Source organism: Glandiceps talaboti, chromosome 10, assembly GCF_964340395.1.
Source record: "Glandiceps talaboti chromosome 10, keGlaTala1.1, whole genome shotgun sequence".
NCBI lineage: Eukaryota > Metazoa > Hemichordata > Enteropneusta > Spengelidae > Glandiceps > Glandiceps talaboti.
The window spans coordinates 14806365-14818718 of NC_135558.1; the positions used below are offsets into that span (position 1 = coordinate 14806365).

The window sequence follows — 12354 nt, forward strand, 5'->3', positions numbered from 1 at the left end:
TGTTTTCTTTCATTTCAGCAAGTGAGTCCATTTCGGACAGCGGACCATTTCTGAGACTCCTATTGTGGTCAGCTCCACGGTGTATGTCTACAGCTTTCTTACGAGTCCTTGCTAATGACAAAAATACTTACATTCTAAGCGATGAATATGATGCCGCTTATTTTGTCGGTGAAGACAGAATAAGTAGGGAATTTTATACTCGCTCTGCAGTAAAGGGCCTTACGTTTATGTCTGTAAAGAAGCGACTAGAAGATGCGTGTACCTTAAAGAAACATGTCATAAGCAAAGACTTTGCCAGGAACGTGTTACCCCGACTTGATGCTATACCTAATGGTTACCAACATGCATTTCTGATTCGTCAACCATCAGTGTCATTAAGTTCCTATCATCGAGTTGTTTCAGCAAACAAAGAACCCAATTGGTCTTGCTTTGAATTTGGTGAAAGATGTTATGATAAAATATGGCAGTTACATGAACACATTGTGAAAAATCTACACCAAGTACCGGTTGTGATAGATTCTGATGACATACTCGAAAACCCACCGATAATGATGAAGAAGTTCTGTGATATGGTTGGCATTGCATTTGATGAAAGTATGCTGTCCTGGCAAGCAGGGACTCGCCCAGACTTCATTCCGCAATATTTTGAAGAAGATCTCTGGTACGGATCTCTCTTGTCCAGTAATGGCTTGAAAAAACGGACAGGTGAAAGACCGACAGTTGATGTCTCCTCTCTACCACATGAATTTCAGAGAGTGATCTCTAATTCCCAGCCCTACTATGACAAATTGTATGAAAAATGTATAAAACTTGACAGCTGACATGGTTGAAAATATGAGAAAGAAACCTGAAGGGAACGTGGATACTGTCTTATATGTTCGTCTTGTACAATAGTACACAGACACACACAAATTAGAAGACATGTTGATATTAACTACTGAATTTACATTGTTAAAGGTGACCGCCACTCCAGGAAATGAAAACATTTTCATAAAATATATTTCTGAAAGAGTCATTTCAAAACGTTAATTACCTAAAAATACTTGCAATTTCAGAGAAACGTCGAATTGATCTTGTACCTTTATATGGTATCTTTGCTGTGGGCTATTGCATCATGGGAATCAGCAGAAACAATGTATTCAAGTTGCACACTGAATATTTATGATTCTTGAATGCCCATTCCCTTCAGTGCAAAAAAAAATATTCTTTTTGAATTAACGTTTTCATGTTTATACATTGTATGCACACTTTTTACAAGTGGGTGCGAGATGACTTCTTCGAGAATAACAAATTTTGATCTCTTACTTCCGTTATTTACAATCTAATGTTAAACACAGTTCAACAAATCACAATATTGCACCTCTACTGTTGTTTGGACGATGTTCAGTCTCTGAACAACACCGAACGAATTTAAATCTGTACAAAACGAATTTCAATCAGCCGAGTTCAGAAGTGATTCTTTTTAAGAACTGTCCAATTGGAAATACGGGACATGTTTCAATACAGTACTCATACTGGAAATGATATGAACACAACATTGATGAATAGAAAATGGGACGATGGTATTACATGCTATATTGAATACATATAGAGCTATGTCTTTATAATAACTGAAATATTTATCCAAAACAAAACTCGCTAAAACGAGAGCACTGGGTCATTGGGTGAGGGCGCTAACACGATTAAATACAATTAAGTAAATAAAGCGCCAATGACACTGTAGCACAACTGTTGATGGTATACTTTAATTTTGAACATCGATTATGTGGTCTTGTTACTAGACATATTTGCATACATTTTTGGATATTTTTTTCCATTCTTACCCATCCATGGTGTTATATATGCAATATACATCTTTTCACTGTTGCAATAGGCGCAGTTTTGTTGCTAGGCATTTCTGCATACATTCTTGGAATGATCATTGCCTTCCTTCACTGGTGCTAAATTGCCAATATACGTTGTTTCCCTGTTGCTGTGGCGTGGCCTTGTTCGTAAGGACATTTGCATATTTAAAACATTTTTATTCAGTTATATTCCTACCCATCCGTTATATTTGCAATTAACCCTAGGTTGCTAGGTCCACTTATGTAAGTTTTGACACACTCATGATAATACCTTCCGAACCATCGCCAATTTCATCCCCATAATTTGAAAGGTAAAGTTTAATACCAAAATCACTAGTATTATCAACATGACAGACAGACAGCCAAACATTACCATGAACCATTGCTTCACTCATAGACAATCGACAATTGTCTATGCTTCACTGTGTGCTAGAACTTGGAGAATGTTTCCAAGAAACCTCAAGGAGGGATCAACCTCAAGGAGGGATCATTCTAGTGCCACTGATATGTACTTGTTACATTATGTTAAGTACATACCCCATTAATATTTAATGATTCGATCAATAAAACAATAACATTTCTGTACAACCCTATCTGGCTAAATAATCATGAAAGAAATCAGACCGAAGACAACACGATTTTTAGCCCTGATTTGTGTATCACTAATGGGATCATCATGTAATTAATATCCCTTGACCTGTACACCCAAGCTCATCTCGGTGTTCATCATATAGCCAAAGATATATTCACTAAAATTGATCACTTATAAAAGATATTGTATGTGTTAATTAGTAGTCAATATTATCTGTAGGTAGAGTGGTGGCAAATTTAAATCTTGTAAAAAAATGTACTACATGTAGTTGTAACTGTAGTGTTATTTTTTAATCAGAAGACTACAATATATTCACTGAAAATTGTTTAAAATAGCAACAATTATATACTGTACATGTTAATCAGTGGTCAATATTATCCATAAACAGTAGAGAATCATGTTGAAATCGTGGTCGCTGTACAGGGAACTGATTTTGGGGAGTGGACCCAAAAATCAGTTTCATTTGATTTATCGTGTATATACAGCTACAAACAAAATGTGTTTACCAACAGAGGATGCAATACATTTTGTACTGTTTGAGGTGTACAATAATAATTGCATCACTTTGTTTCATACGAGTCATGATACATGCAGTAACAGAAATATAGGTAGTGACAGTTTCACTGTTAAGCCAAAGAAAAAGAACTATTTCTGATCAGGACAGTTTATCTAAAATGGTGCAATGACGCAATTTTTTTTTTATTCTCAATTCACAAACCTATCACTCAATGTACTATTTATGGCAGTTACTTTTTATTTAGTACTTTAGAGCAAGTGTGTATGTGGGGCAGATATCATTTGCTTGTTCATGATCAACTCTGCACTGAAGTAGGGAGCGTTATTTTTGTGCTTCCTCGTGGATCTGTAGACTGCATGGGCTGGACAAACACAAACACACACACACACACACACACACACACACAAAAAGACCGACACGGGATGCGTGCATTGACAAGAAACAACTTTTTTTTGGCCTTACATTGCTATAACCACCAATTAGGCTATGGATTCGTGTCACTAGGAAGTTAACTTTTGACCTCCTGCAAGTTCCACTAGTATTCTCCAGTGACACTCAGTGATTCTGCATTCTATGCATTTTTTTTACCAGTTTGAACATATCTATACAGCACATGATCTACATTACAGAACTAAACAATCAACTGATTTTGATTTGCAAATCTCTGTTGCTTCAAAGTGAGTAGTCTAGATGCCACCTGTGGCTCCGAACCTCTTCTCGCAGCTATGAAGCCACACAGTCATTAACACAGTCTGTTTGTTAATTAGTCAATTAGTGACTAACTTATATTATTATTGAGAAGAATTCTATGATTGATTAACAAACAGACAGTGTTAATGACTGTGTGGATGACTTTGTGTTTATTGGAGGCAACTTACATAATGTCCAAATATGGTATATTTGTCAGCTCAGGAGGCTACCACTATTAACTTATACACTGTTTACATCATTCTAACAGCTGGGAGTTTACTCATTTGCATGAACAAGAGAAATCTTGAGATTCAAAACCTTGTATAGTCTATAGACTACCAAGTCTGAGCAAAGCGTCAAAGTTCAAATGTCATGACCATACCACAGTAATGTTGATTCATCCTCCGTGGTTATTGCATTGTCACTGTTGAACTTGAAAGAGGATGTTTCATGTGTGACCACATCGTTGTCAATTGTTTCCATTTCGCAGGGTTCAGTTTTAATTTTTACGATATGCTGTGATTCTTTCATAAGGTCTATATTCCTATCTCCAGATTCCTTGAACAGGTCCTCTTTAGAATCCATAATTGGTAAGTAATTACTTGGTCTGTCAATCACAATGTTACTGTCAGACCTAAACGACGATTCACTTCTGTTTCCAACAGGAGATACAGATGAATAAAGAGTGGCCATGACATTGTCATCACTTGTTTCCATTTCACAGGGTTCAATTTTGATTTTTACCTGTTCTGATTCTTTGCTAAGATCTTTATTCGTATTTTCAGATTCCTTGAACAGGTCTTCTTCAGACCCTGTAATTGATACACCATGTACTGACGAGTCTATCACAGCATCATTGTTGAACTTGAAAGACGACACATTTCTGTCTACATGGGTAGATGCAGAATTATCAAATGTGGCCATAAATTCGCCATCACTTTGTTCAAACTCACAGGGTTCTGTTTTGATTTTTACTTTGAGTTGCGATTCTTTGTTATGGTCTTCATTCTTATCGCCAAATTCCTTAAATGTGTCCTCGCTAGAATTCCAGGTTGATGTGTCATGTATTGATGTGTTTGTCTGCACATAACTGTCGTACTGAAAAGAGGCCACCCGACTGTCTATAAGTCCTACAGGCATATCAGGAGTGGTCATGAGATTGCTGTCACTTGCTTCGACTTCAGATGGTCGAGTTTTGAATTTTTTCCTTGGTTGTGAGTTTATGTTTTGGTCTTCACTCCTTTCTTGTGATTCTTGAAGTTGATCCTCACTAGAATTCATAGTTGGGAAGTCATGTACTGATTTCTCTAACGGAATGCCACTGCTAACCTTGGAAGAGGACTCGGTTTTGCCTACAGCATTATCTGCAGACATCTCAACTGTGCCAGTGTCGATTAGATCATCACTGCTTGTCCCAATTTCACATAGTTCAGTCTTCATTGTCTCTTCAGGTTGTGAGGCAATGTTTTGGTCGTCATTCTTATCTCCAGCCTCCTCTAACTGGTCTACACTAGAATCTATAATTGGTACCTCATGTATTGATGTGTCTACCAAAACATCACCTTCCTTAAACTCTTTTGGACAGACAAAGAGATTCGGTAGTTCCGTAAAATATCTTGGGTTAATTGTTCTTTTCTTGTGCCAGGCTTCTGAGATGATGTATGCGTGGTCATGTGCATGCCAATTTATGGGATGCTGGATACCTCGCTCAACCATAACGCGATGACATGTACATTTGCATGTACATTGGTTTGTTTGTGTGCCAGTCTCAGTGAACATCCTTGTTGGTTTTACCTGTGAAAATTATGCAAACATTGATAATATTATTAAATGTCTAAACTTTGGCAATTTGAAAAGACTGGGGCATTTTCAAACTACATACAATCTAACATCCTACTGAAGCAATTTCAGTGTTCGCAACGGTAGCATTCAAATCAATTTGTCTCAAATAACACAGGTCACAGCTGTAATTTTTTGATAAGCCTAGTATGCGGCAATAAAGTTATAATTTACAAGGATTGTAAAATCTATATTTTGAAAGGAAAATTAGAAATGATTGCATCATTTTGTTCCAACTACTATAGACCTTGATCACCCAAAGATTTACAAAGGATTTCCTAGTAGCTTGCAGTAGTCATCTGATGAGATATCTAGTTAAGTGAGACAGACTACAAGATTTTGTGTTAAGATAAACACACTACAGAGAATACAGATTGACCTCTCACTGTGAATGTACTGATCTGTGTGGATACATTTGGTCCCTGTTTATTGTCTGATCAAGGTCTGCAGTAAACAGATTGTAAATAATTATCCATTCCAAAGTAAGTATATTTTACTATCTTCTTGATTCTTGGAACCATACAATGTCGTGTAAATAATATATTTACATGTTATTCCCCAATATTTTTCTTCGTTCACCCAAGGAAAATAGGAGTGATCTAAGTGGCCATTGTCACTATGAGTCGCTAGACGAGTAGTGACAACCCTTCTTAGGCCCTGACTATTCTCCAAGTGAATGAAGAAAAATATTGGTGAATACAACCACCAAAAAACAACTGATTTATACAGTAAATGATAACATTACTGTGAGTATACTTTAACAACCCTCATAACTCCAAGATATCTATACTTTCACTTCACAATCACTTATTTTGCATTTACGTATTAGTTACACTTTTTCCAATGATAACAGGGAAATTTGTAAACTCTACAAACCTGGTGAGAACTTTTAACTTTATTACTTGGTTGTCGCAGGAGTAGAATTTTATATGGTTGTTGATTTGTACTAGTTTGGCTCGTTGAGCTACCAAGACTTGGTGACTGGATACTTGTGACCGGTACTTTTGATTGGACGTTACCAATACCCATTGAGACAGGCTGTGCATTTCCTATAGACTGAAAAAACAATAATAACGGACTTAGACTTATCACTCTAGCTATTGACTGGCTTTTACAAACCTCATAGCTCTATGATATCTATACATGTACTTGCACTTCACAATCACTTACTTTGCATTTATATATAGGTTACACTATTTCAGTGACAACAGGGAAATTTGTCCCAAAGACACATTAAATTTATCTCCGTGTAAAATCTACAAACCTGTTGAGAACTTTTAACTTCATTACTTGGTTGTCGCAGGAGTAGAATTTTATATGGTTGTTGATTTGGTCTAGTTTGGCTCGTTGAGGTACCAAGAATCGGTGACTGGATACTTGTGAACGGCACTTTTGATTGGACGTTACCAATACCCATTGAGACAGACTGTGCATTTCCTATAGACTGAAAAAAATAATAATTGACTTAGACTTTTTATTGTAGACACGAACTAAAACTATTATTGCTGTGACATGTTGATATACCGTAGACTATTGAATGGTTGGTTTTATTGTTCTCTAGTTTAAGGAATATGCTAAAATATAATATAATGTATAATTTAAGTTGAAAACATACAACAAAGTTTGAGTTGCATACAATAATTGTTTTTAGAAGATTTGTTAATCTGTCCAAGTAGTGTAGTATAAGTTCTATATTTGTTTCTTATTCAGTTTTGTCTTTGGGTTAACTTGTCCAGAAAAATCTCTACAACTTTGTTAAGAGATTGGCAGACATTAGCAATTTATTGATGTATTGGTATGTACCGAGATTCTCTCCAGTGCAGGTATTGGAGAGATATTCTCTGTTGATTTTGTGTCATTTTTTTTTTTATGGTTGTTTTTATGGGCCTCGAGCCTGATTCACACAATAAATAAAATAAACAATCAATATCTGAATACAGACTACATCATATAGTTGGAAGTAACATACCTGTTGTATTTGTAGTTTGCTATCTTCTTGTTTGGGTAGCTGATTAGTACTAATAGTAGTAGCATGTTGACTGATTTGACCAACATCTGTTAGATGGGTAGTGTTTAGTGGTAAATTACTCTGACAGGTCGGCTCTATACCACATTCACTGCCCTCAGACAATACAGAAGGTTGTTCTGTTGTATTGGACAGCTACATACAAAGAAAGTAAAATCTTTTTGGTAATACCTGAATGTATGTTAAATGTAGCACAATTTTTTCTTGGGTCACCCCAGAGGGGATTATGTTGTCAGTAAAATAGCCCATGTCTTTACCAAGTCTTTAAACACCCAACTAAAGTAATTTCCCTGCTTGCCACTGTCATTTAAATCATCTATATCAAGTGTAAAAGTATAATGTAAATATTTGTATGTTGTGGCGGTCAATGTAATTAATAATCTGTAAATAATGTTGGGCTTAACAAAAACAATTGAGTGGTTCCGATTACGCTCAATTTTAGTAGGTATATTTTTTATTTCATTTTAATTTTTTTCATGTGTGAGCGTCTAGTTCAGGTGGATATGATTTCCATTGTTTTCCATGGTCTCTGTATTATTGTGTTTTTCCATCAGATGTACAGCCATCAGATTTAGTCAAACCCATTACAGATTGGAAGAATAGTACTTATATTGTCTTTTTAAGATGATGTCAGTATCCACATCCAGTAATTCTGGCGAGACTTGACAATTTTCGCGATTCTACTACTTTCTCTTGAATATATGTAAACAACGGTTTATGGTCGGCAGTGAAAAACTAGGTGGGGTCGGGTAACTGGAACCAAATAAGTTTTCTTGTTTAGGCCTTACCATTACAAAGCACAAGTTAGTCATAAACAACTGGAGAGTAAACACAAATGTCATAAGATCTGATGCCAACACCACACTTAGAGCTATAATCACAGTTGTGACCCACATTACACTGTAATCAGTTTGCTTGTGTTACCCGACAAAATTGTTTTGAAATTTATTACAGTTGGAAAGGTCAAAGGTTACATGTAGTCCTAAAATTAAACCAGTGTTATTTCATATTTGATATGGATACTATAAATGATAAATGGCAAGCAAGGAAAATGCTAAACAGTCGTCATGACTTTTTTTGTAATTTATCATTAATACTACTGTGGCTGAAATTAATAGAATTAAACATAACATTGTGTGTGCAGGACGTTACATGAAGTCAAGATGATGCTCGATTATATTTCATGTGTTCGAATCCTCAGTGAGTAGTGTGCCTTCTGTATGTGCATTGTACATGCTGACTATTAGATTGTATGTTATAGGTTATGCATTTGCACACAACTAGTATTTAAATATAACACATTTCAGAAGGTTTTTTAGGAATACGACAAAATATAATCTGCGTCAGAATACAGACTAGGAAAATGCTTTAGTTGAGTGTTATGCCCTCAATGTTTCATAAATTTGAATGGTTTAGGTTTCTTGAGCAGGGATGTAGAACAATTTAGTGACACACAACGGTATATCAGTACCATTTCTATTACAACGAGTAACACTGAAGTAAAGCACTTTCTCTACATGTATGTACATGTACACTCATTTATAGCATTCATATCAAGTGTAAAAGTATACTGTTTCAATTGGTTTATTTACAAGCCTTGTGTGTGGCCTTTGTAATGTGGTCAATTAGCAAATGAAACAGTACACTTTTACACTTGATATGAATGCTATAAACGATTGGGGTATATACAGAAAATGCTTTACTTTGGTGTTATGGGTTGTACTTGATATGGATGCTATAAATGATTGTGTGGTACATACAGGAAATGCTTTACTTGGGTGTTATGGGTTGTACTTGATATGGATACTATATAAACGATTGTGGTACATACAGAAAATGCTTTACTTTGGTGTAATGGGTTGTAATTACATTATATTTATGTTCAATTCTACACACCTGATGAGAAACATTGATTTTTCCATCTGACGGTCCTGAAGTTGTATGTGTTGCTTGATATTGGTGTTGTTTGGTAGCTGTCTCATTATCACTCATACTACTCAGAAGTGAAGATGGGATGCTAGAGACTGGAACTTGGTACAGAACATTGGGTTGCACCTTACCCATAGCCAATTTGACTGGCCATATCGTTTCTGGAAACTAATGATATTAGACACCATTATACGGATCAAGACAAACCAAGTTGAGCCAAAAAATAAGGAATTTATAACCCGTTTGTTCTACATCAATTCAAGACAATGCGCATCTATGTCATAACGAGGCATCTCTATGTCACTGGTTCTGCTGTGTTTGAAATATGAGTCAAAACATTCAAAATTGTCATTACTTTCACCAATTTTTCTTTGATATTACTGGCATTGGTATAATTATGTTATTCTCCAACATTATTCTTCATTCAGCCTGAAAATACTGATGACCTGAGGGTTTTGTCACTACACTGTACTTGTCTTACAACTCGTAGTGACAAAACCCCTTAGGTCACTCATATTTCCCTTGGCTGAATGAAGAAAAAGTTTGGAGAATAATATTTAATTAGAAAAGTGCACTCATTTGGTGGCATTGATATCAATAAAATTATTAACTTTGCCATTGTGGTGTACACAATGCTGTGACTACTATAGCTAAATCTATGTCAATACATCAGATCAGGACAGGTTCAGTAATATATCAATATACTAAAGTACTTCAAGGTTCATTCTTTGATTGGAAGCACTGTAACAATTTATGCAATCATAATGTGTGCAGCATTGGTGAATATGCGGCCTGCCAGGGATGCAGAGTTATCAGTGAAATAAAAGAAAATTAATTTGCTCACCTCTTTAGTTTTGTTAACCAGAACAATTGTAGGCACAGCATTCTTTTTAAGTCTTCTTGTTCCCTTTCATAGACAATAAAAATACACAGAAAAATAAATGTATACATTTGGGTCTAATAGGAAATTCATAAACATAACAGTGTCTTTATATATTATCCCGCCAGGAATATGAGCAATTTAATTTGCCTATCAGGCTATGGAATAATTCCCATATAATCCTCTCTTGATAGGTCCTGCAATGTGTGTGGGTTAATATTCCACACTGACCACAGGGGGCTCAGGGTGAATTAGTGTTGTTTACTAACATAAACAAACAGACAAACAAAAAACATACAAAGAAACAATAAGATATGCAAAATAGTCACAGTAGCACATACTGTGTTGCTGTGACTAGTTTGCGTTTGTTTGTGGTTTTCTTGTTTTGTTTGTGCTTGTACACAATTCTAACTCGGCCTGAGCAGTGAGCCCCCACTGCACTGACCATGCAGTCTACAATATCATATTCTCAAGTTCCGTCGTATTAAAGTTACTCGACAGGAGAGATCCATTGTAGGAACAACATGCAACATTATGCAGCGCTGACAAAATCGTCACAACTACTTCATCATGACAACCCTTACCTCCTGTGTATCGTTCTCAAAACATTCTTCTTTGAAATGCTTTGAGCATACTCTGACATTCGGCTTGTTCATGTGCCAGTCTTGTATTCCCATGTTTGTGAGCCAAACCTTTCGACTTGCCTCGTCCATGGGAACTCTATGGTAGCTGATAGATGTACCTTTAGTTTTCCTGGAGACGTGAGTGCACTTAGGCACATGACAATGCACCATTGTGGATCACTTTCACCGGGGGCAAGTGTCTAACTCTAAGTCTAAGCCCCGTCTGTACTAGCATGGAAGTATAACCGTGGGTTATACTTCCATGGTACTAGTGTATCTGCTATAGACCTCAGATGTTCTTCCGATACAATTTACGACCGGGGCAAGTGAAGCCCCCGTCTGTACGATAGAAGGTTGCTCCCGTATGTATGGGGTACGCAGAGGTGCAATATAGAATCTAAGACCCCCAGGTTTGTGATGAAACACAAGTAACTGAGGTGCACACGACTGAGAACAAAATACAAACACGATGCATGCAAAGAGCGCAATGGGGTCAAGAGGTTAAACTCCCAGAAAGCACCACGCACAATCATAAATATGGCCGTCATCGTATACGGTATAGTACGTTGTCTGAGTACATGTACACAGCTAAATTTGTACTACAGTAATGACCGGAAGAACGCCTTATGGAGACACTTTCTCCAAATACAGCTTGTGTCTCCCCTTCAATGTAGTTCACACAAAACGAATCTTCGACTGCCGATAAAAATCTACACCCGTATTTCTATTTTAATAGTTTAAAGAAGCAACCCTGGCAAGGCATGACCCAACTCGAACTATGAAAGCGTACCCACAAGTTGCACCCCCCCCCCCAACCATTTCAGAGAAAAACATACACAAACGAAGCAACACGAAAGCTAGCCTGTCTAGTGTGCTAGTAGTGATACATCCCCCGTAGTATACGTATCTCGGGCCTCCTAGAATAAATGCGGAGACGATGTAGCGACAGCGCACTGGCAACAAGCTACAACATAGCAGGATGAAAATGACACATTTTCCCATACCTGAAAATTGTTCTCGTAACATTCTTCTTTGAAATGCTTTGAGCACACCTTTGGATTCTTCGAAGCTGTAGGAACTTTACCTCTAAAGATGTTTGACAACCATAGTGTCCGAATTTGCTCGTCATGGGGCAATTGATGGAAACCTGTCTCCGTTTTACAGTAACGACTGTCACTTTTACAACCTGGCACACAACAGTTCACCATGATATACGTTTTTTCAATTAGTTTAAGGAGGGCTTGAACTTCATAAGTGAAGGGGTTATTGTATATATTGCCAAACGAAAGGAAATATTTGTGGAAATTATGCAAATGTATTAGGCAACACAACGCAAGGCAACTCGTGAATGTGTATCTCATGAATATGCATTGTTCAGCTATTCCATATTCATGAGCCTAGCCCCATGAGACGT

General features: G+C 36.7%; 2 protein-coding genes across 2 annotated transcripts; one reads left to right on the forward strand and one right to left on the reverse strand.

Annotated features, from left to right (window-relative positions):
• The first annotated feature begins 227 nt into the window (after positions 1 to 227).
• Positions 228 to 821, forward strand: LOC144440630 (uncharacterized). The gene has a single exon (XM_078130016.1). It carries the CDS (start codon positions 228 to 230, stop codon positions 819 to 821), a length of 594 nt encoding a protein of 197 aa, XP_077986142.1.
• A 3007-nt stretch (positions 822 to 3828) lies between these two features.
• LOC144440631 (uncharacterized) lies at positions 3829 to 11111 on the reverse strand. Its single transcript, XM_078130017.1, has 7 exons — positions 10902 to 11111; positions 10282 to 10344; positions 9405 to 9605; positions 7452 to 7643; positions 6747 to 6926; positions 6359 to 6538; positions 3829 to 5437 (listed from the first exon to the last, which is right to left on the reverse strand). Exons 1-7 carry the CDS (start codon positions 11109 to 11111, stop codon positions 4007 to 4009), a joined length of 2457 nt encoding a protein of 818 aa, XP_077986143.1. The 3' UTR covers positions 3829 to 4006.
• Positions 11112 to 12354: the final 1243 nt, after the last annotated feature.